This window comes from Maniola jurtina, chromosome 20, assembly GCF_905333055.1.
Source record: "Maniola jurtina chromosome 20, ilManJurt1.1, whole genome shotgun sequence".
Taxonomy (NCBI): Eukaryota; Metazoa; Arthropoda; class Insecta; order Lepidoptera; family Nymphalidae; genus Maniola; species Maniola jurtina.
The window spans coordinates 7,549,515-7,572,554 of record NC_060048.1 but is presented as its reverse complement, the minus strand read 5'-3'; the positions used below and the strand labels follow the sequence as shown (position 1 = coordinate 7,572,554).

Here is a 23,040-nt window from a genome sequence, read left to right as displayed (position 1 = left end):
CATCTCCAGATTTCTATGATAATACGCTGAATAAATACTAACGGAATATTATTAACAGGGCTCTCTCCGTCACTCGTTTCATACAATCGTAGTTCCAATTTCATTTGAATATTAAGCAACCAAAGTCCATGAAACTTTGCAGACATATTCTAGAAACTAATATCTGTGTCTGTGGTGTTTTCGATATTTCTAAAAATATGTAGTTTTAAAATTACAGGGGCTCAAAGATTTGTATGAAATTTTTTAAGACCGCGTAACTTTGAAACCGAATATTTTAACAGAAATCTGGAAAACCACAGACATAGATATTAGTTTCTAGAATATGTCTGCAAAATTTCATGGACTTTGGTTGCTTAATATTCACATGAAATTGGAACTACGATTGTATGAAACGAGTGACGGAGAGAGCCCTCTTAACATAACTTCACGATCTTCGCTTTACAATAGATACCCTCGTATTGCTGTGTATAATAAATATGTATAATAAAGTACCTACAATAAAATCATATTTTCATTTTATTTAGGTACCTTTAAAATAAGCGTAAGTTATTTGGAATGAAAGTTACATATTTGCATTTATTATATACGATGATAAATAAGCGGCGTGCAAATCATACCGGCATTAAAGTACTGCTCACCTTCAATGGTTATTCCAGCTCAATGGTTATTTTTTAATGACCTGTCATTAAATATTTACCTACTACTGTTATTTAATTGCTTAAAAACTCAGTGATTAGTGTTTACCAAAAACTAATACTTAGTTTGTATAATGTCAAAGCATTAAAAATAAATGCAACTATTTTCGAGCAAAGATATTTATAACTAGCTGATACCCGCAACTTCGCCCGCGTGGATTTAGGTTTTTTGAAATCCCGTGGGAACTCTTTGATTTTCCTATGTGCTAATCCAGGATATTATCTATCTCCATTCTAAATTTCAGCCAAATCCGTCCAGTAGTTTTTGCGTGAAGGAGTAACAAACATACACACACACACACATACAAACTTTCGCCTTTATAATATTAGTGTGATTTCGTTGATAATACTGCTGTCTAAAACTTTAATATACGAGTTATTTTCATATGAGGTAAATCACACGCTACGCTAGGTGGAATTTAAGTAATAATTAAAATGTAAGTAAAACTTGCTCCAACATCACTTCATAAAACACGAATTTTCACGAGCGTAACACATAACTCGGAAGTCCTAATAAAATAATAATAATTTACACTCGTGAAGTAGAGATTCCTCAGACTTAGTATGAGTTCGTACTTACGTCTCGACATCGTGGATAGATTTTGAGTTCTGTAATGACCTAGATGATTCATAATTTGACGGAAGATTTTTTACACCTTTATTACCTGTTACCTACCGAAGCTATCATGATCCAAACGTCATAATCATTTTATTGTTACTCCATGTGTTGGGGACAATACGCAGAGAATCTTCCAGCTTTTATAAAATAACGAAGGTCTGGCACGCGCTGGCTCTTAGTCCAATAGGTACATCTTATTAAAATTTTCTTCAGTGAAGAAATAACGCCGTATTTTATTGCAAATGCCAAAGTGTTGCAGCGCATCGAATATGTCTCGGGTTGCAGCATCGCACTTCGTTTTACATCTTACTATGGAATAAAGATTCACGCCGTTTTGTATAAATCATTTCACTATTCTGAAAATAGTTTCATTAAGGCTTGGCCAAACAACGCGTGACGTTAACGAGTGAAACGAGGCTTATAGAAGACTAGCCGAAGCCCGCGACTTCACCCGCGTGAATTTAGGTTTTTGAATTCCCGTGGGAACTCTTTGATTTTCCGGGATAAAAAGTGGCCTATATGCTAATCCAGGATATTATCTATCTTCATTCCAAATTTCAGCCAAATCCGTCCAGTAGTTTTTGCGTGAAGGAGTAACAAACATACACACACACACACATACAAACTTTCGCCTTTATAATATTAGTGTGATTTTTGAAGTAAAACTCCTTCATGCGCAATTTGAGAGTAACCTAAGCTAAGCACAAAACATATCAATACAGCCGATAGATGCGGCGTCTTTATTGATATCAACTCAAACTGAGCTTAATATACTTTGGCATAAAGGTGACAGTGTGTAGTAAGCTCAAGTGCGCCCAAGCGTAGCGAGCGTCTTTCGTGTATTGTGTTGTATAAAGTCACCATTACTATCGTGTAAAGTCACTTAAGCAGAATGTTATATATTGTCTATTGTCTGTGTCATTATTGTCTGTGGTCTCTCTCTTGAAATAAAAGCATCATACAACATGGTGTCAGAATTATAAAAATTAAAATTAAAATGAATAGTCAAACTGCTAAAAAGTACCAAGATTTTGTGGAAAATTAGTAAGTCAGTCGTAAAAGTTAAATAAATAACTTACAGTTTAAAACAATTTAGACAAAATGCCGAACACAGAAAAAACTCCTCAAGTCATGTCGGCAAACGACACGTGTTCGACATCAAACATTTTTAATAATGTTCCCAAACTTGTCGTCTCGAAGGCTGATAGCCAGAGCAATGCAGTGGAGTGGAAGAAGTGGTGGCAGAGTTTCCAAATGTTCCTTCTCGCCACGAACCTGGAAGCTGCGTCCGAAAAACGTAAAATAGCCATATTGCTACACACTGTCGGTGAAAAAGGCGTAGAGATTTACAATTCTTTTAACTTGGATTTAGAGAAGATAACATTATCGGAAGTAAAAAACAAATTTGACAATCACTTTGAGCCACAAAAAAGCCTAACGATGACACGTCATTCATTTTTCACGAGGGTCCAAAAAGATGAGGAAACTATTGATTGTTTCATCACTGACTTGCAGAACAAAGCAAATAAATGTGAATTTGGAGAGCTAAAAGACTCATTAATCAGAGACATCTTCATAGCGAACATGAGTTCCAAATTGATTAATGTGAAGCAAAGATTACTGCAAGAAAATAACCCTACTCTTGAAAGAACACTTACACTAGCAAAAACCGTCATAATGGCGCAAGAAAATGCTCAAAAAATTGAGAGTACACAATGTTCAGACACAGTCATGCACATACAAAGGCAAAGACCAAGGTCAAGGTCCAGAGGTTCTTCAAATAAACAAAGTATGTCACATAGTCAAGTCAAGTCAAGGCAACGCAGTCAGAGTCCATTTAGTCAGCGCAGTGCCAATAACAAAACCTGTGGACGGTGTGGTCAATTTCATCGCTTCAAATGCCCAGCTCAAGGAGTTAAGTGCAATTCGTGTAATCGTCTCAATCATTTTTCAAAATTTTGCTACTTTAACAAAAATAACATTAGAAATTTACAGTCAACAGTCAATTCTACAGAACAGATGTCTAACAGTGAACAATTTTTTATAGGAATGGTGAAAAATTGCAGTGATTCTTCAAATTCTAATAAGTCTTGGTATCTTAGCATGTTTATAAACAATGTACAAGTCAAATGTATATTAGATTCTGGTGCTGATATAAATATCATGTCATATAATACATTTAAAACATTAAAATTGTCACAGTCAATAATTAAAAAGTCTCAAGCCAATGTAAAAGGTTTTGATGGGTCGTCAATAGAAGTTTTAGGTCAATGTGATTTAATTTGCAATTTTAATGGTTGTCGACAAAGAATATCATTTTATATAGCTAACATTAGTTGTTCTACAGTCTTAGGTCTACCTACATGTGTTGATATAGGTGTCTTAAAAAGAGTCTTTGCGATCAACAATAAGAAAATGACTCAAAGTCAAATATTAACAGAATTTAATGATGTATTTCAGGGTCTTGGATGTCTACCTCCTGTTTGTCGCTTGAAGCTTCAGGACAATGCAGTACCATGCGTTGATCCTCCCAGAAAAGTTCCATTTGGATTATATAGCAAATTAAAAGAAGAATTGGATCGCATGTCGGAAATGAACGTCATAGAAAAAGTCACACATCCTACTGAATGGGTAAATTCTGTTGTAGTCACTGTCAAAAAGTCAGGTCAGTTAAGAATTTGTCTTGATCCTAGGAATTTAAATAAATACATTATCAGAGAACATTATCCTCTTAAAAGTATAGATGAAATTAGGTCAATATTAAAAGGTGCTTCTTATTTTTCACATCTTGATGCTTTTTCTGGCTTTTGGATGCTGAAACTAGATAGTGCGAGCTCAGATCTTTGCACATTTCAAACACCTTTTGGTCGTTATCGTTATTTAAGATTACCTTATGGTATTAATGCTGCGTCAGAAATTTTTCATCGAGTAATGACAGATATTTTTGCTGATCTCGAAGGAGTCTTAGTTTTTGTCGATGATATTCTAGTATATGGGGAAACAGAAGAAATTCATAACAAAAGATTATATAAAGTCATGCAGAGAGCAAGAGAAGTCAATTTAAAATTAAATAAAGATAAATGCAAATTTTCAGTCAAAGAAGTATGTTTTTTAGGCTATGTCTTTAGTAAAGAAGGTGCTAAGGTCGATCAGGAAAAAGTCAAGGCTATTGTCAACATGCCTACCCCAACTAATGTCAAAGAACTACAAAGAGTCTTAGGTATGATAAATTATTTAGGTCCTTTCATTCAAAACATGTCGGAAAAAACTCAAGTTTTAAGAAATCTTCTAAAAAAAGACTCAGTCTGGGTCTGGGATGAAAATTGTGAAAAAAGTTTCCAATCTTTAAAAAATGCAATCACAAATGCACCTGTCTTAGCTCATTACAACCCAAATATACCTATAGTCTTGTCAGTCGATTCATCAAAGAAAGCATTAGGAGCAGTGCTCATGCAAAATAAACAGCCTATAGCCTACAGTTCTAAAACTCTAACTACAACTCAAGAAAGATACGCTCAAATAGAAAAAGAGTTATTTGCTATTCAATTTGGTTGTGAAAAATTTCACCAATATGTCTATGGCAATAGGGTCACTGTACATACAGATCACAAACCCTTAGTCTATTTATTTAAAAAACCTTTGCACGATGTACCAGCACGTCTACAAAGAATGATGCTTGCTTTACAGGCTTATGATTTAAATGTAATTCATGTGCCCGGTAAAGAAATGTACATATCAGACACATTGTCTAGGGCAGCTTTAAAAGAAAACTATATTCCAAATTATGAGTCAGATTTGTCATGTCATGTAAATGCAGTATATTCTAACTTGGCTATAAGTGAAGAATACAAAAATAAAATTTTACAAGCTACTAAATTAGATAGTCAATTGCAAATGTTAAAAAAGTACTGTCAGGATGGATGGCCTACTAGTAAAAATCAAGTAGATCCTTTATTGAAGTCATACTGGAATATTCAGGCGGAAATTCATGTCATTAATGATTTATTGTTTAAAAATGATAGATTAATTATTCCAAAGTCAATGCAAAATGAAATGTTAACGAAAGTCCATGAAGGTCATCAAGGCATCAATAAGTGTCTAAGTCTTGCTAGAAATATTATTTTTTGGCCAAACATGAGTGCAGATATAAAGAATTTAGTTGATCAATGTTCTATTTGTGCTAAATTTAAGCCTAATAATCAGTCAGAGCCATTGCAAAGCTATAATATAAGCAAATTTCCATGGCAGCAAGTAGGTATTGATTTAATGCATTTTAATAACAAAACTTATTTAGTTGTCACAGATTATTATTCAAAATTTATTGAATTAGCAATGCTGAACAGTAAATATACAGCTTCTAACATAATAATACAGTTAAAATCTATTTTTGCACGCCACGGGATACCAGTCTCCCTGGTTTCCGATGGTGGTCCACCTTTTAATTCAGCAGAGTTTAAATCATTTTTATATAATTGGGATATTGAACATAAACTTACAAGTCCATACCACCCAAAGTCTAACGGTCAAGCTGAAAGTTCTGTCAAAATTATGAAAAATTTATTAAAAAAATGTTTGGAGTCTAATAAAGATCCATACATGGCTTTATTACAGTATAGAAATACACCTAAAGCAAATTTTCCATCTCCAGCTCAGTTATTAATGTCCAGAAATCTAAGAATGCATATACCAGTCACTAATAAAAAGCTTAAACCTAAAGTAGTCACCTTCAGTGATTATAAAAAAAGTTTTGATAAAGACCGAGCACAAAGTAGAAGTTATTACAATAGAAATAAAAAACCATTACCACTTTTACAACCTGGTGATCATGTCACTTTTAAAAAGAATCCTAATTCAGACTGGCTTCCTGCTATTGTTAAAGAAAGGTTAAAGTGTCAGAGGTCATACATAATAGAAGACAGTAAAGGTAATAGGTACAGGAGAAATAGAGTACAGATAAGGTTCACGTCCAATGAAAGTTGTCACAAGTTCGATTCCGAGGTGCCATCCAATGCTTCTGAAACCCAAATAAGTCAAAGGGAAGAGGAACCAAGCGAGAGACAGGTGGAAGCAGACCATGATTCATTTACAGATTCATTCATGGATTCAGTTCATAAACCTAAGGAATTTTACAAGTATGTGACTAGATCTGGTAGAGAAATTAAATTACCTATGAAATATGATTTGTAACTTTTTAACTAAATGTAACTTTAAATGTAATTTAAAACTTATACTTTTATATGTAAAACTTAAACTATTATATGTACCTATGTAAAAAATTGTCTCTTTGTAATTAACTAATTAGCAATTTACTCAATAATGTCATGTCATGTCATAGTGTTCAACTTCTTAAAATGTCAACTAAAAAATTGTAATAATTTATTTATTTAAAAAGGGAGATGTTGTATAAAGTCACCATTACTATCGTGTAAAGTCACTTAAGCAGAATGTTATATATTGTCTATTGTCTGTGTCATTATTGTCTGTGGTCTCTCTCTTGAAATAAAAGCATCATACAACATATTGTTTTCAGTTTACGATACTCAGAGTATACTTGTTCTGTATTCTGAATAGATTTATAAAGTTAAGTTTAAGTTGTCATTACAAAGACTTGCTCTATTTCTAAAGTAGTATGTGGCAATCTATTTTAGGCCAAGACAACATCGTCAAATTAAAATAGTACGGTACAACCTATTTTGATAGTTTAAAAAAACTTGCTTTTTAAAACAATTTAGGTACCAAGCGGCCTTGTGACATGTTGCACTTTTTATGTTGGTCTGCTGTGAATGAAGCTTTTAACAATGGCTTTAAGTAGGTATAAATAGTAATTAATGCGGTTAATGTGACGTTCCGCAGCGCTTTTTATCTATCCAAGACTTTAGGTACTGTGCAGGAATTTTTTCATACAAGCAACTAAAGCACACTCCTTTAGTGTTTGCAGACTACTTTTTTTATTAAGGTATTCTTTAAAAAACTTATTTATTTATTTATTCAATTCTATTACGTATTCAATACGTTTTTAAAAGACGTGCAGAAAGCGTTTTTACAGCGTCAGTTACCTATAACAAAAATAGAATAAAACAACTGGGTTTTACATTTTTGTTTTTTCTTTGACAACCCTAATACATAAAATGATATTTGCGAAAGTTCAATTTAGGCGATTTTATCGTTAAATTCAGAATGAGATTCTACTTGCATGGAATTTAGGAACATTTTGGTCGGGAAGTATCCTATAGGCTTTGATTTCCTAAACGAGTCTTGACAGACTCGACAGACTTACAGACAAAAAAGTGTCTTATAAGAGATCCTTTTTCCTCTGGAGATAGGGGACTCTAAAAAAAGCTTTTGTCAACGCGTAAGTTACCATAGATAAAACACCAACCATATTTTTTTAATATAATTAATTAGCTAACGTAGCTAACCCGCTCTGGTTTCACTCGGGTAAATTTCTAATGCAAAGTAGGTAACTATAAATAAAATTGAGCTTTTCACGCTAAATAATATTTATCGTAATATCGTGTACGGTATAGTAATAAACGTCTGCATAAGTAATATATTTTATTTGTATGAAAAATTGTAATTCCTCTCATAACTTAGCCTTTAGTAGAAACACTATTTGTCAAACAAATATATTTACGAACAGAAGCAAACAGTTGCAAAGCTCCTATTGCATCTTTAATATCTTTTTCAGTCACACTTTATACCTCAATATTCAATAGAAAGAAAATATGGCATCCACATTCATTATATACTTCACACCTACGAGTAAAATGTTGACGTATAATAAGTGTATTACTATTAGTAGTTTTGAATTCTCATTGCATTAGTGAATTAAATTCACTAATAAACTCATTTCATGCACGTCAATCTATTTATTAGCCCCCGACCCAAAAAGAGGGGTGTTATAAGTTTGACGTTTGTATCTGTGTATCTGTGTGTGGCATCGTAAACTTATGAACCGATTTTAATTTAGTTTTTTGTTTTGTTTGAAAGGTGGCTTGATCGAGAGTGTTCTTAGCTATGATCCAAGAAAATCGGTTCAGCCGTTTGAAAGTTATCAGCTCTTTTCTAATTACTGTAACCTTCACTTGTCGGGGGTGTTATAAATTTTTGATTTACACTTGTTCATGAAAAACAATAATAAATAAACAAGTTCTGGAACTACTTTGAACTTTCCCCACTAGCGATTCTGCAAAGCTGATGTTGTTCAATTAATAACTGTTACCCACAGTTTCCTTTGCTTCATGTTTGATGCCATTTAAGACTGAAGCCTCAACAGTAAATATAGCTCAATGAAAACTTTACCCTTCCGTTGCATTAAAATTATGGTGCTCGCTTAATATAATTTTCTTGAATAGCTTTTGTCCTTTGCTTCTATCGTGTAGATTTGTTTTTTCAGCCTAAAAACAGCCAATATCAGTTCTTGCATAGTACCTTGCTTACCGGTCTTGAAAATCTCACTGTAATACATCGCCTTTAAATTTAATAACCACTAAGAATCGAAATCACACATTTTTAGCAAGCTCTCATATACCCAAGAAATCTATAGGCAATTTAATTTAAGCTCTATGCTTGCCACTATAATATTACTAGGGGATGCCCGCGGCTTCGCCCGCGTGGATTTCGATTTTTTTAGATCCCATGGGAACTCTTTGATTCTCCGGGATAAAAAGTAGCCTATGTCCTTCCCCGGAATGTATTCCAAGTCTGTACCAAATTTCATCAAAATCGGTTCAGCGGTTGGGCCGTGAAAACGTAGCAGACAGACAGACAGACACACTTTCGCATTTTACATAATATTAGTATGGATGTTAAGCATAAAGTTTAGAATATCATAAGTGGCACACCGTACAAGCTGTAACGTGAAATACATAGGTAAACTAGCTGATGCCCGCGGCTTCGTTCCCGTGGGTAATCATTGATTTTCGGGATAAAAAGTAGCCTTATTATTAATACAGGGTATAATCTATCTCCATCTCAAATTTCAGCCAAATATTTCCAGTAGTTTTTGCGTAAAAGACCAAACATCCATCCATATATACTTACAAACTTTTGCGTTTATAATATTAGTAGGATTCAAATTCTAATTACCCTTTCGGATTCCTTGATTATGTGTATAGGAGGTTTTTGTGTAAAAACATAGCAGAATAAAAAACATTATTTTTTTGGCAAGGACGTTCAGAGGTGTTCTAGTTGACTTTTTTAGTTTTTAAACCAGTTTAAAACTAAGCGATACGGTACTAAAAGTTTAGTACTGGTACATTTTGTTTTGTTTTCTGAATGTTTATTAAACTACAACTTTAAAATGTGTTGCTACAAATTACAATCACAGAATACTTAACCGTGGAATTGTAAATTATGTAATTCAATACATTATAACATCGAGCTTGACCATTTGCGTCCAGGTATTTCATAATACAGTGGTATTTTGTTGCTGTAAATACCTAACATTAGTATTGTAGAATAATAAACCAATATAGATTTGTTTCAGAGGGTTCGAGTACATTCTGTAGCCGTCAGGTTTTTTTCTTTTTCTTTATTCTGATACAAGTTACCTCTTGACTGCTATCTCACCTGATTGTAAGTGATGATGCAGTCTAAGATGGAAGTGGACTAACTTGGAAGGGGTATATCAGTTACATCAAACCTCCATACCCTTGATAGGTTTCTACACGGCATCGTACCGAAACGCTAAATTTGCTTGGTGGGTAGCCTGTAGGGTAGTAACAATCACGGCCGAAGCCTCCCACCAGACCAGACCAGAGATAATTTAGAAAATATATTGTACCAAATTGCCCCTGTCAGGGTTCGAACCCGGAACCTTCCACTTATAAGACCACATTGCTTATTACTGCGCCAGGGAGGTCGTTAGGTAATGATAATTCATAAACATATAGTATACTGAAATATTATAAAAAAAAACTAGCCATGTGCGAGTCAGATTTGACGCTGAGGGTTCCGTCGGTTCCGTAACTTGAAAGGAATACTTCAGAAGTGAGTACAGTAGTTATTAGATTATGTTATTGTCAATACCTCATAAAAATTTGGATTTTCCCTTTACTTGAGCCATAACACGGCCCTTGGTGAATAAATTTCGAGATTTTAGTTCAACGGTCAGTAAGTCACTTTTGTTTGGAAAATACCTTTGAAACCTCAGAATAAAGGGGTGGCTCTTTCAAGATCAATGTTTGAAACGCTGTATATGTAAGTAAAATAATAAATGACATGTGACTATTTGGAATAAACGACCGGGCAGAGTAAATATAATTTTCAAAGTAATTCAAAGAAATAATGTCTAAATATCATTAGATACCTAAAATTCTCCATCTCTTATTTATAAGATTTGAATTTCACAGCCTGATGCTCAACAAAACTTATTACAATTGATTTAATCAAGAAGGAATCTCGGACATCAATGCCGATAGGAAAATTGCAATTTAACTTTTCTAAAAGGTTCAGCCAAAATTATTGAAAATTTAACTTTTCTAAGGGCTCAGCCAAAGTGTTTAATTAAATAATGGACGTTGTCAAAAACCAAAAACCGAAACCTTTTTGATATAAAAAACATTTATATCAAAGGCCTTGCTGATACGTTTTTGGAAAGTGGTACGACAGGCAAAATGCCGGGCCCTCAACTCGCGAGGACCACGTTCCGTGGTAGTTTTTAAGAGGGCTCTCTCCGTCACTCGTTTCATACAATCGTAGTTCCAATTTCATTTGAATATTAAGCAACCAAAGTCCATGAAATTTAGCAGACATATTCTAGAAACTAATATCTATGTCTGTGGTTTTCCAGATTTCTGTTAAAATATTCGGTTTCAAAGTAACGCAGTCTTAAAAATTTTGATACAAATCTTTGAACCCCTGTAATTTTAAAACTACATATTTTTAGATAAATCTAAAACACCACAGACACAGATATTAGTTTCTAGAATATTTCTGCAAAATTTCATAGACTTTGGTTGCTTAATATTCAAATGAAATTGGAACTACGATTGTATGAAACGAGTGACGGAGAGAGCCCTGTTAACTTGTTTCAAGCAAAAATTATAATACACTTTTGTTTTAAAAACGACAGCTCTGCTAAACCACAACTTTGTCATAGTAAAGTTCGTACCTATACCTATATTTTATTTCATATATGGCCACAGGCCAATAAAAATTTGTCTGGCTATAAACCGAAACGTGATAAATTTTTTGGTCTGCGACTATATAAGTTTTTGAGTTTTCAGTTCCACTTTCTGGTGCCAGCAAACTCATAAATTGTTGTTTTGCTAAATGTAAGTGAATAGGCACCTCCTAGGTGCCCCTACTAGACCTAATGTTTGTTGTGATTGCAAACACAACAAACATTACGGATTCAACTATGGAAAATCCAGTAATTAGATAGGGGTGGGACCACAGAACAAGGTAATAGAAATGGTACCTACTTGTCTTTTATTTTATCTATACCACAGTAATTTACGACAGTTAGGGAACTTCTAACAAAACAAACCATCGAGGCGTTCGTCGTCGTCACAGACAGGCGTCATAATGTGGTGGTCAAATGTTAGAACATTTGTCGCAGGTAGCCCTATTATTGTATGATTTTACGTAGCCTAATATTTATAGTCAATTTAGGATCTGACCGAGAGTTTCCTCACTCTAGTTTACTCTTTCTATACTAATATTATAAGGAGGTAAAGTTTGTAAGTTTGTTCATAGGGGGTAATCTCTGGAACTATTTAACCAATTTTGAAAATTCTTTCACCAGTAGAAAGCTACATTATTTCTGAGTAACATAGGCTATATTTTATTTAAATTAATTAGGGATCCCTACGATGATTGTAACAAGCTAGCCGTGCGAAGCCGGGGCGGGTCACTAGTCTTTAATAATGCAGTAACTGCGTGTCGCCGATTTTAAGAATCTCACTCATATGATAACGTACAAAAGCAATTCGAAAGAACATGACTTTAGCTAACAAAACAACATAAAGCAAACTATGAAGAATAATAATACTAAGAATAATCTTGTTTAACATTTCTATAATTCTTCTAATTTCTGTGGATAGTGCACAGCTTTTGCTTTTGAGGTCACGTGAGTTTATCTGTATAAAAAATCTCTCTCATCAATCCCAGAGCTCCTAGAGGATTTTCTGTGTTGTAGCGGTCAGCCGTAATTCATTAATCAGAGATAGATAAGAGTAGAAGCTAAAAACAGGTGAGAAAAAGCAATAAATTTGTTACAACAAGAAGTAATAATGTATCTAAGTTGAAGCGAAATTTTTATTTAAATTAAATTTCAATTAAATTTAATTTATTTCATTGAAAATACTTGTTACAATAAAACATCTAATTAAGTACTTTACAAATCATGCCCATGTGGAATGGTGCCAAGAATACTGGCTGCATTTGCGCGCTAGACAGCCAGGCTGATCTTTTGCGCAAAAAATGAGCAAGCCCTTCCGTCACTAGATGAGGCTATTATTCGAGGTGAAATGTCTCGTAACATTTTTTAGCACTAAAAGTCCATGGCCCTAAGGCCTAGGGTCTTGACGGGAAACAGAACAAAAATGTAGGTACTCTCGATAAGTGAGGCGTACCTACTTGGACCACTTACCGGTTTCATCCATTTCTGCTGCGGCTCCCGCCTTGATGCTGTCTCCCAGCAAAAAAAAATACAATTTTAAGCTCCTGAGATCCTCAACAAAATTGTAATTCCTTAATTTATGAACAAAGTAATGCTTAGACACTCGTACTATAAGGTAACTTGTGTTGTGAATGTGTCAGAATCCTCCGAATCATTTACAAACATAAAATTACCTATGAATCAATTTCTAACCTTTAGGTACAATTTTCCAATATAAACTCATTGTAAGTAACTAGACATATAAAAATCATTTTCAAAATTCTGTATACCGAATAGTCACCTGTTCGTCATTTTGTGGTTTACGGCTTACGCTCACCTAAAATCATATTTGTCCGTATTTTACGTCTTAGGGAAAACTAGCTAATATTGGTATTTTATGTATTTATTTTACGGTAGGTATGGGATGGATCATGGATGGGGCGGATTCCTTTTATAAAAAGAAAAGTTCTACTCACTGACTCATCAACGCCCAGTCTAAACCCTTGGATCTAGAAAGCTGACATTTTGCACAAAGGTTCCCTTTATAATGAAGATAAGGAACAGCTAGATTTTCTGAAATTCCTACAGAATCAAATCTGCGGGCAGTCACTTGATTACATAATACTTAATTAAAATCTTTGTAGAAATAAAGAGTTTTCTTTTTTTCTTACTTACTTAATATTAATACATACCTACTCCTACATCAATAACTACGCTAAAACCAGCGAATAACATTATATTCGTAGGGTTAAATGGCTTAAACCTATTTACGAAGACCATGTTCTTAACTTCGGCATAGGTACTCACTTATTTAAATATTACGGATTCAAAGTAAGGGTTCTTTAAAGGAAACATAATTTACGTCAACAACCTTAAAAGAAACATTTAATTTTTCTTTTGGGAATATAACATAATTACTTTTTTCAGGGAACATTTTGATTTTGCCAATAATAAAGGCACTGCTCGAAACATATTTCCTTCTTTTATTATTATTTAGGAAAGCTTTCATATTATAGGCTTTTGCAATCTCTTTTGAATTGTCGAACATTGGATATAATATGGATAAACTTAATAACATAAATATAATATTGATTGGGAATGTTGATTTATGTTTTAAATATATGTATTAACATATGGAAGCCAGTGACTCTGTTAATGTTTTTAATTAGGTAAAAACTAAAAAACATTTCATACAATACCCCACTTGGTATAGTTACCTTATTTTGAAAATTGAAACACATTTTAATATTTTTTCTGTGATGTAATCATAAAATTACGGTTCTCAGATTAACTCCTTTACTTGTGCTATAAGGCCTACCTACCTGCCAAATTTAACAGACAGACAGACAGACAGATAGATAGACAGACAGACTACAAAGTGATCCTATAAGGGTTCCGTCTTTCTTTTTAGGTACGGAACCCTAAAATAAAAAGAGCATACAATTTTTATGCCAATACCAACATTCCTTATACATTACATTATTGTCGATAGATTACAGATAATATATATATATATATATTTATTTTTCATGTACCAAAATTGTAGTTACAAAGTTAAGATAAATTAAGCTATGTACAAAGGAAATGCTTATCTCTAAACAGAGATTTCTTCCAGCTTCCCCGTAATATATTGACTGACTGACTGGTTATGGTTTGATAAATTATTAATTTTGCCCGTACTAGGTAACATCAATAACAACCCGATGATGTTATTTTACCCGATTACCTGATGATTAATGTTGAACATAGGTTTATTTGTGTGAGCTTTGTTGTTATGAAGAGAGACATGCGTGAATCAATGCATGACAATAGAGTAGGTAGGTACACTACAAGTGTTTACTTTGCTGTTGACCGCGTTAATCATATGGGTTAGGTAGACAGGTATACATTTTACATGAAAATGTAATTTAATACTCTTCAACTGCACGTGTTACACTCGTTTCAGACACGTTTTAAATTTATTTATATTGCACTTCATAAATAAAGCATGCATTCCGTACGCAAGTATAAAAAATTTATCCTGACTGTCTGACTGTTTTATCAAAACGCAGTCTAAACCACTGCGGTTAGAACTTAGGATTTTTTAGTTTATCAGCTATTAAAATTAATGCTTACGTAAACTAAAATAAAAGAAACAAAGTTTTTTTCTTTACCTACTTTTGAATTTTTTATTAGAAAATTTCGGAATTTCAATGTAGGTCAGGTAGTAGTATATCAAATGGATACGAAATTGTAGAAAAAAAAAACACAGGATAAGTTAAAATCAACTTGTAATAACATTTCTGCCTCAAGCTTAAGTAAATACAAGCAAGAAATAATAAGTAACAGTAATATTGTTAAAACAGAATAAAACATTTAAAATATCTTCAAAACGCTGAGTAAAATCAACTTGTATTAACATACTTTGCTAGTTAAAAATAAGCTTATATAATAATAACATTGTTAGAACAGAATAAACCATTTAAAAATATCTTTGTTATTTTGAATTCTTTACAATTTAGTTTGCATAAAGTAGGTAGGTATGTGTCGAACGAAGCAGCAAATTGTGTAGATATAATTTAAAAGAATAGCAAAACACGACTCCCAGTAGGTAGAGAGCACTGAATACAGATAATATTACCGTGACTCTACTGTTACAAGTAGGTATTGCGACTGCCGGCCTGTTTTTTAACCCCCGACCCAAAAAGAGGGGTGTTATAAGTTTGACGTGTGTATCTGTGTATCTATGTACCTGCGTATCTGTGTATCTGTGTATCTGTCTGTGGCATCGTAGCTCCTAAACTAATGAACCGATTTTAATTTAGTTTTTTTTGTTTGAAAGCTGGCTTGATCGAGAGTGTTCTTAGTTATAATCCAAGAAAATCGGTTCAGCCGTTTGACAGTTATCAGTTCTTTTCTAGTTACTGTAACCTTCACTTGTCGGGGGTGTTATAAATTTTTAATTTACACTTGTGGAGCAGTTTGATTTTCGCCATTTTGACACTGATAGCTGCAGTGAACGTCATATTCCGAAATCCGAACTAAATGTTAGTGATAAGACCCCTGTCAGCATTGTATCAACACAGAGACTATTTGATACAAAGTGTTAATTTTTATTCACGGCACAGCTAGGCGAGACGCTTCGAATCTGCACAAAAAAATAACTGTCATTTTGAATGGCACACGTCTTCCACTTTCCAGCAAATTGTATAAGTCCATTCCAGTGGTATAGACGTGTTCCATGTAGATATATAAATAAATCTAATATACTTTCGCTATAAGATAAAGGTTGACAGTTACGTGATGCCTGAATGCAATATTACCTACCTAATCCACATACTTTATTGACAGTAATTCCGACAGTAAAGATAGCTTTTAGGTATATTGTTCAAACCAACCTACCAGTAGCTCTATAGGGATATTCTCTCTCCCTAGTTGTTCTTTCACGATGATGGTGATCATCTTGTAGACCTGTTCTATATTATAATCTACCTACCGAAAAGATAATATTTTCTGCGATGGCAACTGTCATAATATTATTACGTATTTTATTAACCCCCGACCCAAAAAGAGGGGTGTTATAAGTTTGACGTGTCTATCTGTGTGTCTGTCTGTGGCACCGTAGCGCCTAAACTAATGAACCGATTTTAATTTAGTTTTTTTTGTTTGAAAGGTGGCTTGATCGGGAGTGTTCTTAGCTATAATCCAAGAAAATCGGTTCAGCCGTTTGAAAGTTATCAGCGCTTTTCTTGTTACTGTAACCTTCACTTGTCGGGGGTGTTATAAATTTTTAATTTACACTTGTTAGGTTTACACTTCACAATAAGATTTAACAAATAAGTACTTTGAACAAACTTAAGAAAGCAAATTCAGTGGATAATACTCACTTTTCAGACAAACTCTAAGTAGGTAGGTATAATAATCTCAAGTGGCTTGTGTAATATTATAGAGTTAATTTAAATTTTGACCTACATCCAAAGTCACCTAATTGGCCCTTAACATGACTGCACTCTCAACGTCGAGCCAAGGCTTTCTTGGGCGGCTAGGCTGTGAGATCTTCCTACGAGAACGAAATAACATATTAATCAATAATATTAAAAAAATCATATTATAAATGCAAAAGTATGTCTGTTTCAGTCTGCTAACTTTTCGATGCCCATGCATTTAACTGATTTTGAGATAGCTTGCATACCGGGGACAGACATAGGTTACCTACTTTTTAATCCAAAAAATCAATGAGTTGGTTTCCATGCGGGTACTAGAAATGAGGATATCCTGCCTGGATCCCCTCACTTCTGATTTGATCTCGTAGAGGCATCCATGCGTAGCTGTATACCTACATGGCTCGCTGAGGTACCTACTCTGAGTTTTCTTATGAGACCCATACTTAGATAGCGACCATGTCTCAGATTCATTATGTCAACACTTGCTGGCAACACACACTGCTCGAAGACTAGTCTTCAAGATCTGACGAAGTTATCAGTACAACTACCAAAATTGTCTTTGGATATTTCTTGTAAGTATTGAGAAAAAGCTTCGTTTCCACCCTGTTTACCATTATTATTGGATAAATCGTAGTCTTTGATGTGTTTCACCTACGCCCTAGAGAATCAAAGGTATTGATAAAGGTTGACAACTCTTCAGACCTATCGTAAGATTTACTTGACACTTTTCCGTAACAAATGATCATACATCTTGATATAATTTCGTGAAATCTCACTTTCATTTTAGCTTTTCCCTGCCACTTTTAACATAAGTAGGTACAACAACAACAACAACATACGACGTATTTTAATTTGTGTAGAATATCCCTTATAAAAAAAGTTTTAATTGAAACGAAACAATTCGTTTTATAACTTAAGGCCATGCATGTCGTAGGAGCGATCATGGCTGGTGGAACCAAAAGCCTAAGGTGGAGATCGTGCTCTAGTACAGTGATCGCAAAGCAACTAATCTGAAAACGAGGTGTATAACTGCGCAGAGTACAAAAACAGGTCTCAGCGCTACATATTCTCGGTTTTCAGATTTTTTCCTTCACTTGTGCTAAAGATCTACCTATCTGCCTTTCATGATTCTAGGTCAACTTCCTATAGGTTTTCTTGACAGACACGACGGACGGACAGGCAGACAGAGAATAAAGTGATTATATAAGGGTTCTGTTTTTCCTTTTGATGTACGGAACCCTAAAAAAGGGACTGGATGAGAAAGATTGAAGACAGGGTTCATCAGGAGAGGCTTATGTTATCACACTAATATTATAAAGGCGAAAGTTTGTATGTGTGTGTGTGTGTGTGTGTGTGTGTGTGTGTGTGTATGTTTGTTACTCCTTCACGCAAAAACCACTGGACGGATTTGGCTGAAATTCAGAATGGAGATAGATATTATCCTGGATTAGCACATAGGCTACTTTTTATCCCGGAAAATCAAAGAGTTCCCACGGGATTTTAAAAAAACCTAAATTCACGCGGGTGAAGTCGCGGGCATCGGCTAGTATAATAATATAGGTATTTAATGATGATGAAGAAGAGCTCAGTAACAATAGTTGACCTAAACAGATGGATAATAGAAAATTTCTATTCTAAATAGAAAATATTATTACGACGAGGTACTCCTTATAAGATAAGATATATGAATACCTACTGATATTATTTGAAATTAATTGGACTGAGAATTCAATTCAAATTTTTCACTTCAATTTGCTTTCGAAGACAAAACAATTCGTTTGGAATATCGTATTATTTTTGTTTGGAGGATCAAACCTAGCTTTGATATCGGAAAAGTTAATTTGCTAAAATTCGCTGGGTATTCGTTTTGCTAATATTCGTTAATTAAATTCAAAACGCTAATCTGCGCCACTGTGAACTGTCAAGTGACAATTAGTTAATTAAACTTTATTTAAACGTAAATGTCTTGGTAGGGCCTGGTAGAGCCTATGGGCTAATTATAAGCTAATTAGGTAGACTAATTAATTTCTTTATAAATCTTATAGTTCAAGCTACTTTATTACATAGGGTATTTCTGAAAATCCTTCTACATTGTTGTATAGAGGAATTTTTTGACCATTCTTGATCCAGCGGTTTAAGCTCGTTACGTTGTTACCTTCGTTGTTGTCAGTCAGTAATTTTTTACTTTGTACATTGCCCGCGACTTCTACCTTCGATTTCCTGGAACAAAAATGCAAATCAGTTATATGGTTCCTTGCTCCGTCACGGCGTGATTGAAGAACAAACCAACAAACAAACGCACTTTCGCATTTATAATATTGTGTGTAATGAATAGTGATCCATATAGATTTTGATATCCTACCTTTCCCAGTTGTGAGTGTTGTGGTCTAAAGTGGGCGTTTAATTGCTTCTGTAGTGTCGTGGGAGGCCGTGGTTATAATCATGTGCTGCGAATCTCCAAGGGGTTTAACGTTGCGGTACGATACCGCATAAAAATCGATTGATATTATGGGTATTATTAATGCCATAGCCCTTCCAAGTTGGTCTGCATCTTAGACTGCATTGTCACTTAGGCATCACGAAGTCAAGATCCCAGTCAAGTCTGCAGTGGTAAATTGTAATCAAGCCAGCAGTAGATAAGTCGGATTATTCAATTTAAAAAAAATACTAAAATAATAAATAAATAAGAAAACTAGAAAAGAGCTGATAACTTTCAAACGGCTGAACCAATTTTCTTCGATTATAGCTAAGAACACTCTCGATCAAGCCACCTTTCAAACATAAAAAACTAAATTAAAATCGGTTCATTAGTTTAGGAGCTACGATGCCACAGACAGATACACAGATACACACGTCAAACTTATAGCACCCTTCTTTATGGGTCGAGGGTTAAAAAAGCGCACTTTCTCGAAACTACCTTTTCTGACATATTGCCACCTTGATGTCACAAAGGACTGTCCAGCGCGGAAATGCAGCCAGTATTCTTAGCACCATACCACGCGGGTATGATTTGTATAGTAATTAGATGAGGCTTTAAGTTTTACTGTAATATTTTCAATATTGATAAAAGCTGGAAAAAAAGTATGTTATCCTTTATAGATTTTACAGATTTTACTTCAGATATACCTATTTGAATGGCATTCAAGTTCGCGATATGAAGACGAACTAGGCGCCAACTGGGCGCACCACAGTCATAATACCTAAGCTCATTTACATACGTAAAATTCAATACATTTTGATCTCTAAAGTGACAAGGTTGGAATATTTTACAAAAACACTATAGATGTATAATATTTTTAAAGTAGTTTCGCTAATTTTTAGGGTCCTGTACAAGTTTCATAGAGGAAATAATTTGGAACCTCATATGGGTACAATAACTTTGTATGTCTGTGTCACTATTCCTGGCTCTTTTTCGGCCTTTAGGAAACTATAAATGCTATAAAGCCTCATATTACCGCGAGATTTTTAGTTTTACAAGGAATAAATTCTGTAAATCATTAATTTCAAATTTGTGTTTACAATATTGATCACACTAATATTATAAAAGCGAAAGTTTGTATGTGTGTGTGTATGTTTGTTACTCCTTCACGCAAAAACCACTGGACGGATTTGGTCGAAATTCGGAATGGAGATAAATAGTATCCTGGATTAGCACATAGGCTACTTTTTATCCCGGAAAATCAAAGAGTTCCCACGGGATTTCAAAAAACCTAAATCCACGCGGACGAAGACGCGGGCGTCAGCTAGTATACAATAATATGTTTATAACACAAATAATAGTACGGAATCCTCTCAGGGCGTGAATCCTCCGCGCACTTAACCGTATTGTTTAGTTAATGACGGTAAACAAGGCATTGTATTAGCGTCGAAGAATCGAATTCGGATTTCACACCTAATACCTAACTAATCTACCATAAGCAGTGTCCAATTTAGTTGATTTCATGGCTTGGTTATAATATAATACCTAACGCCTCAATTTCTATATAGCTAGGTACTATGCATTAGATTAACTATTCCGTGGCTTTCCATACAAGAATTTTTGATGCGAATTGTAGGTTATGCATTTAATTTTTGATGGCAAGTGTCATGTTTAGTTTGACAGCTTTGTTTATCATGATTTCTAATCGGAATATAGAGATCATTGCCTGTAGCTATAATACAAAATGGACACAAGTACGCGCGCGTGCATTGTGACGTCCTGCCATTAAGTAATGTCTCAGAATACGTAATAGTACAGGTACAGTGTACAGGCCTCAAAAACTCTAACATTTAGGGCATCTCGTAGATAAAGTCCTACCTTTATCCACTAACACTCAAAAGTAATCCTAAGAAAATTGCTGTATTAAATCACTTACTTTATGTTTATTTTATTTCATCGGGAAAATTTTGGTTAAATTACATCTTTAATCTATACATCCACAATTTTGATGCCAGTCGGTAATGGAATGAGATATCATCCCATCACCGACTGGCACAAAGGAGACCTATGCTCAACTCTACTCTCCTATCAGAATGAGAAGGGTTCATGACGAAGTCCACCACGTTGACCAAGTATGGATTGGAAGTTTCACACTCCTTTAAGAACTTTATGGCATGTAACCCTCAGGCATGTAGTTTTGAAGCGATATTTAATAGCTTATTTAAAGTTAAATGCATATAAGTAACTCCAAAAGTTAGAGGTACGTGCCCGGGATCGAGTTTCGGACCCCAGAATAGAAGGACCTGGTCCTTAACGTCGACCACTATCAGCATTAAACGATACATTTACATTATTAAATAGGTACTTACCTTGAAAAATTGCCACTGCATCGAAATCGATTTATCATCCTCTTAGAGCAGTTTAACGGACGTAAGTATTTTATACACTTGATTGGACGTAGGTAAATGAAACTAACTTACTTCCATACCAGAGTGAATAAGCACCTTCTAGGTAAACGCGTCTCATCTTAGACCACATCACTTTCCATCAGGTGTGATTGTGGTCAAGCGCTTACCTATAGTGAATAAAAAAAATACATAGTCATGTAAGTTACTATGATGTACTGTTTGTTTACATATACATTCACATTATTATTAGGTACCTTGAAAAATTGCCAGTGCATCGAAATCGATTTGTCATCCATTATAACAGTTGAACAAACGCACCTATATAGTTGGATGTAGGTAAAGGAAACTGACCTACTTCCATACATGATTAAGTTTCTATGATTTACTGTGTGTTTACATACTTACTTCTTTTAGACTGGACGATAATCTATGAAGCAGCGCGAGCGGTGCAAATGCTCGCTTTGCAAATAAAAAGTCCCGATTCAATTTGCAAGTCTATGGGTCTACGATAAATATTACTATCCCACCAAAAACATTTCATGTAAAAAGTTAGCCAAGACTCACAAGTTCATAATGTTTTCACTGTTAAAAAGTTATGAGATCTCTAGTAGAGCCAAGCCCCTAGCTGAGCTTAGATTTGTGCTGGCCATGGGACCTATCCCAAGTCCAAAGTAATATAGCTCTTCTATGTTCTTGACTATATCACATTTATAACAATAAATAACAAATCACTCTACTTACAAGCTCTGATTCTACAAACCCTACATCTTGGTAAAAAAAGGACGGCTTGGCCGTTTAATAACTTTTAACGTTTAATATGTTATGTCATGTAATAGTTTTACGAACATTAAACGGCCAAGCCGTACTTTTTTTACCAAGATATAGGGTTTGTAGAATCAGAGCTTGTAAGTAGAGTGATTTGTTATTTATTGTTATAATTGTGATATAGTCAAGAACATTTAAGAGCTATATTACTTTGGACTTGGGATAGGTCCCATGGCCAGCACAAATCTAAGCTCAGCTAGGGGCTTGGCTCTACTAGAGATCTCATAACTTTTTAACAGTGAAAACATTATGAACTTGTGAGTCTTGGCTAACTTTTTACATGAAATGTTTTTGGTGGGATTTCATTTCTTTTTGGCAGGTGCCCTAAATTTTTTTTGGATCTATTTCTTGTAGGTACATCATTTTCATGGCCCACTCTCTATCGTTACCTCTTTTTTTAAAAGCTTTTATTCAACTTGCAATGTACTCGTATGTAAGTATGTTCGTTCGGGTGGAATCTTGCAACTCAATTTTGAAGCAGATATACCAAATTTCAGTCTTTTAGGACTTCAAGAAACACAGATACTTGGTACGTTTGATAAATCT

General features: G+C 34.3%; 2 protein-coding genes across 3 annotated transcripts in view; both read left to right on the top strand.

Moving 5' to 3' along the window:
* Positions 1-23,040, top strand: part of LOC123875699 (G-protein coupled receptor dmsr-1-like) — a 71,721-nt gene that overhangs the window by 4,090 nt on the left and 44,591 nt on the right. The gene's annotated exons all lie outside the window — the stretch shown is intronic.
* LOC123875851 lies at positions 2,170-6,501 on the top strand. Its single transcript, XM_045921899.1, has 3 exons — positions 2,170-3,228; positions 3,775-5,256; positions 5,926-6,501. Exons 1-3 carry the CDS (start codon positions 2,416-2,418, stop codon positions 6,499-6,501), a joined length of 2,871 nt encoding a protein of 956 aa, XP_045777855.1. The 5' UTR covers positions 2,170-2,415.

What these genes read in the sequence shown, in the direction of transcription:
- LOC123875851 (XM_045921899.1), top strand. Translation starts at nt 2,416, where the DNA reads ATGCCGAACACAGAAAAAACTCCTCAAGTCATGTCGGCAAACGACACG. An exon ending in TCAAATGCCCAGCTCAAGGA is followed by an intron (nt 3,229 to 3,774) that starts GTTAAGTGCAAT and finishes GATGTATTTCAG; the next exon opens with GGTCTTGGATGTCTACCTCC. An exon ending in GGCCTACTAGTAAAAATCAA is followed by an intron (nt 5,257 to 5,925) that starts GTAGATCCTTTA and finishes GCTTTATTACAG; the next exon opens with TATAGAAATACACCTAAAGC.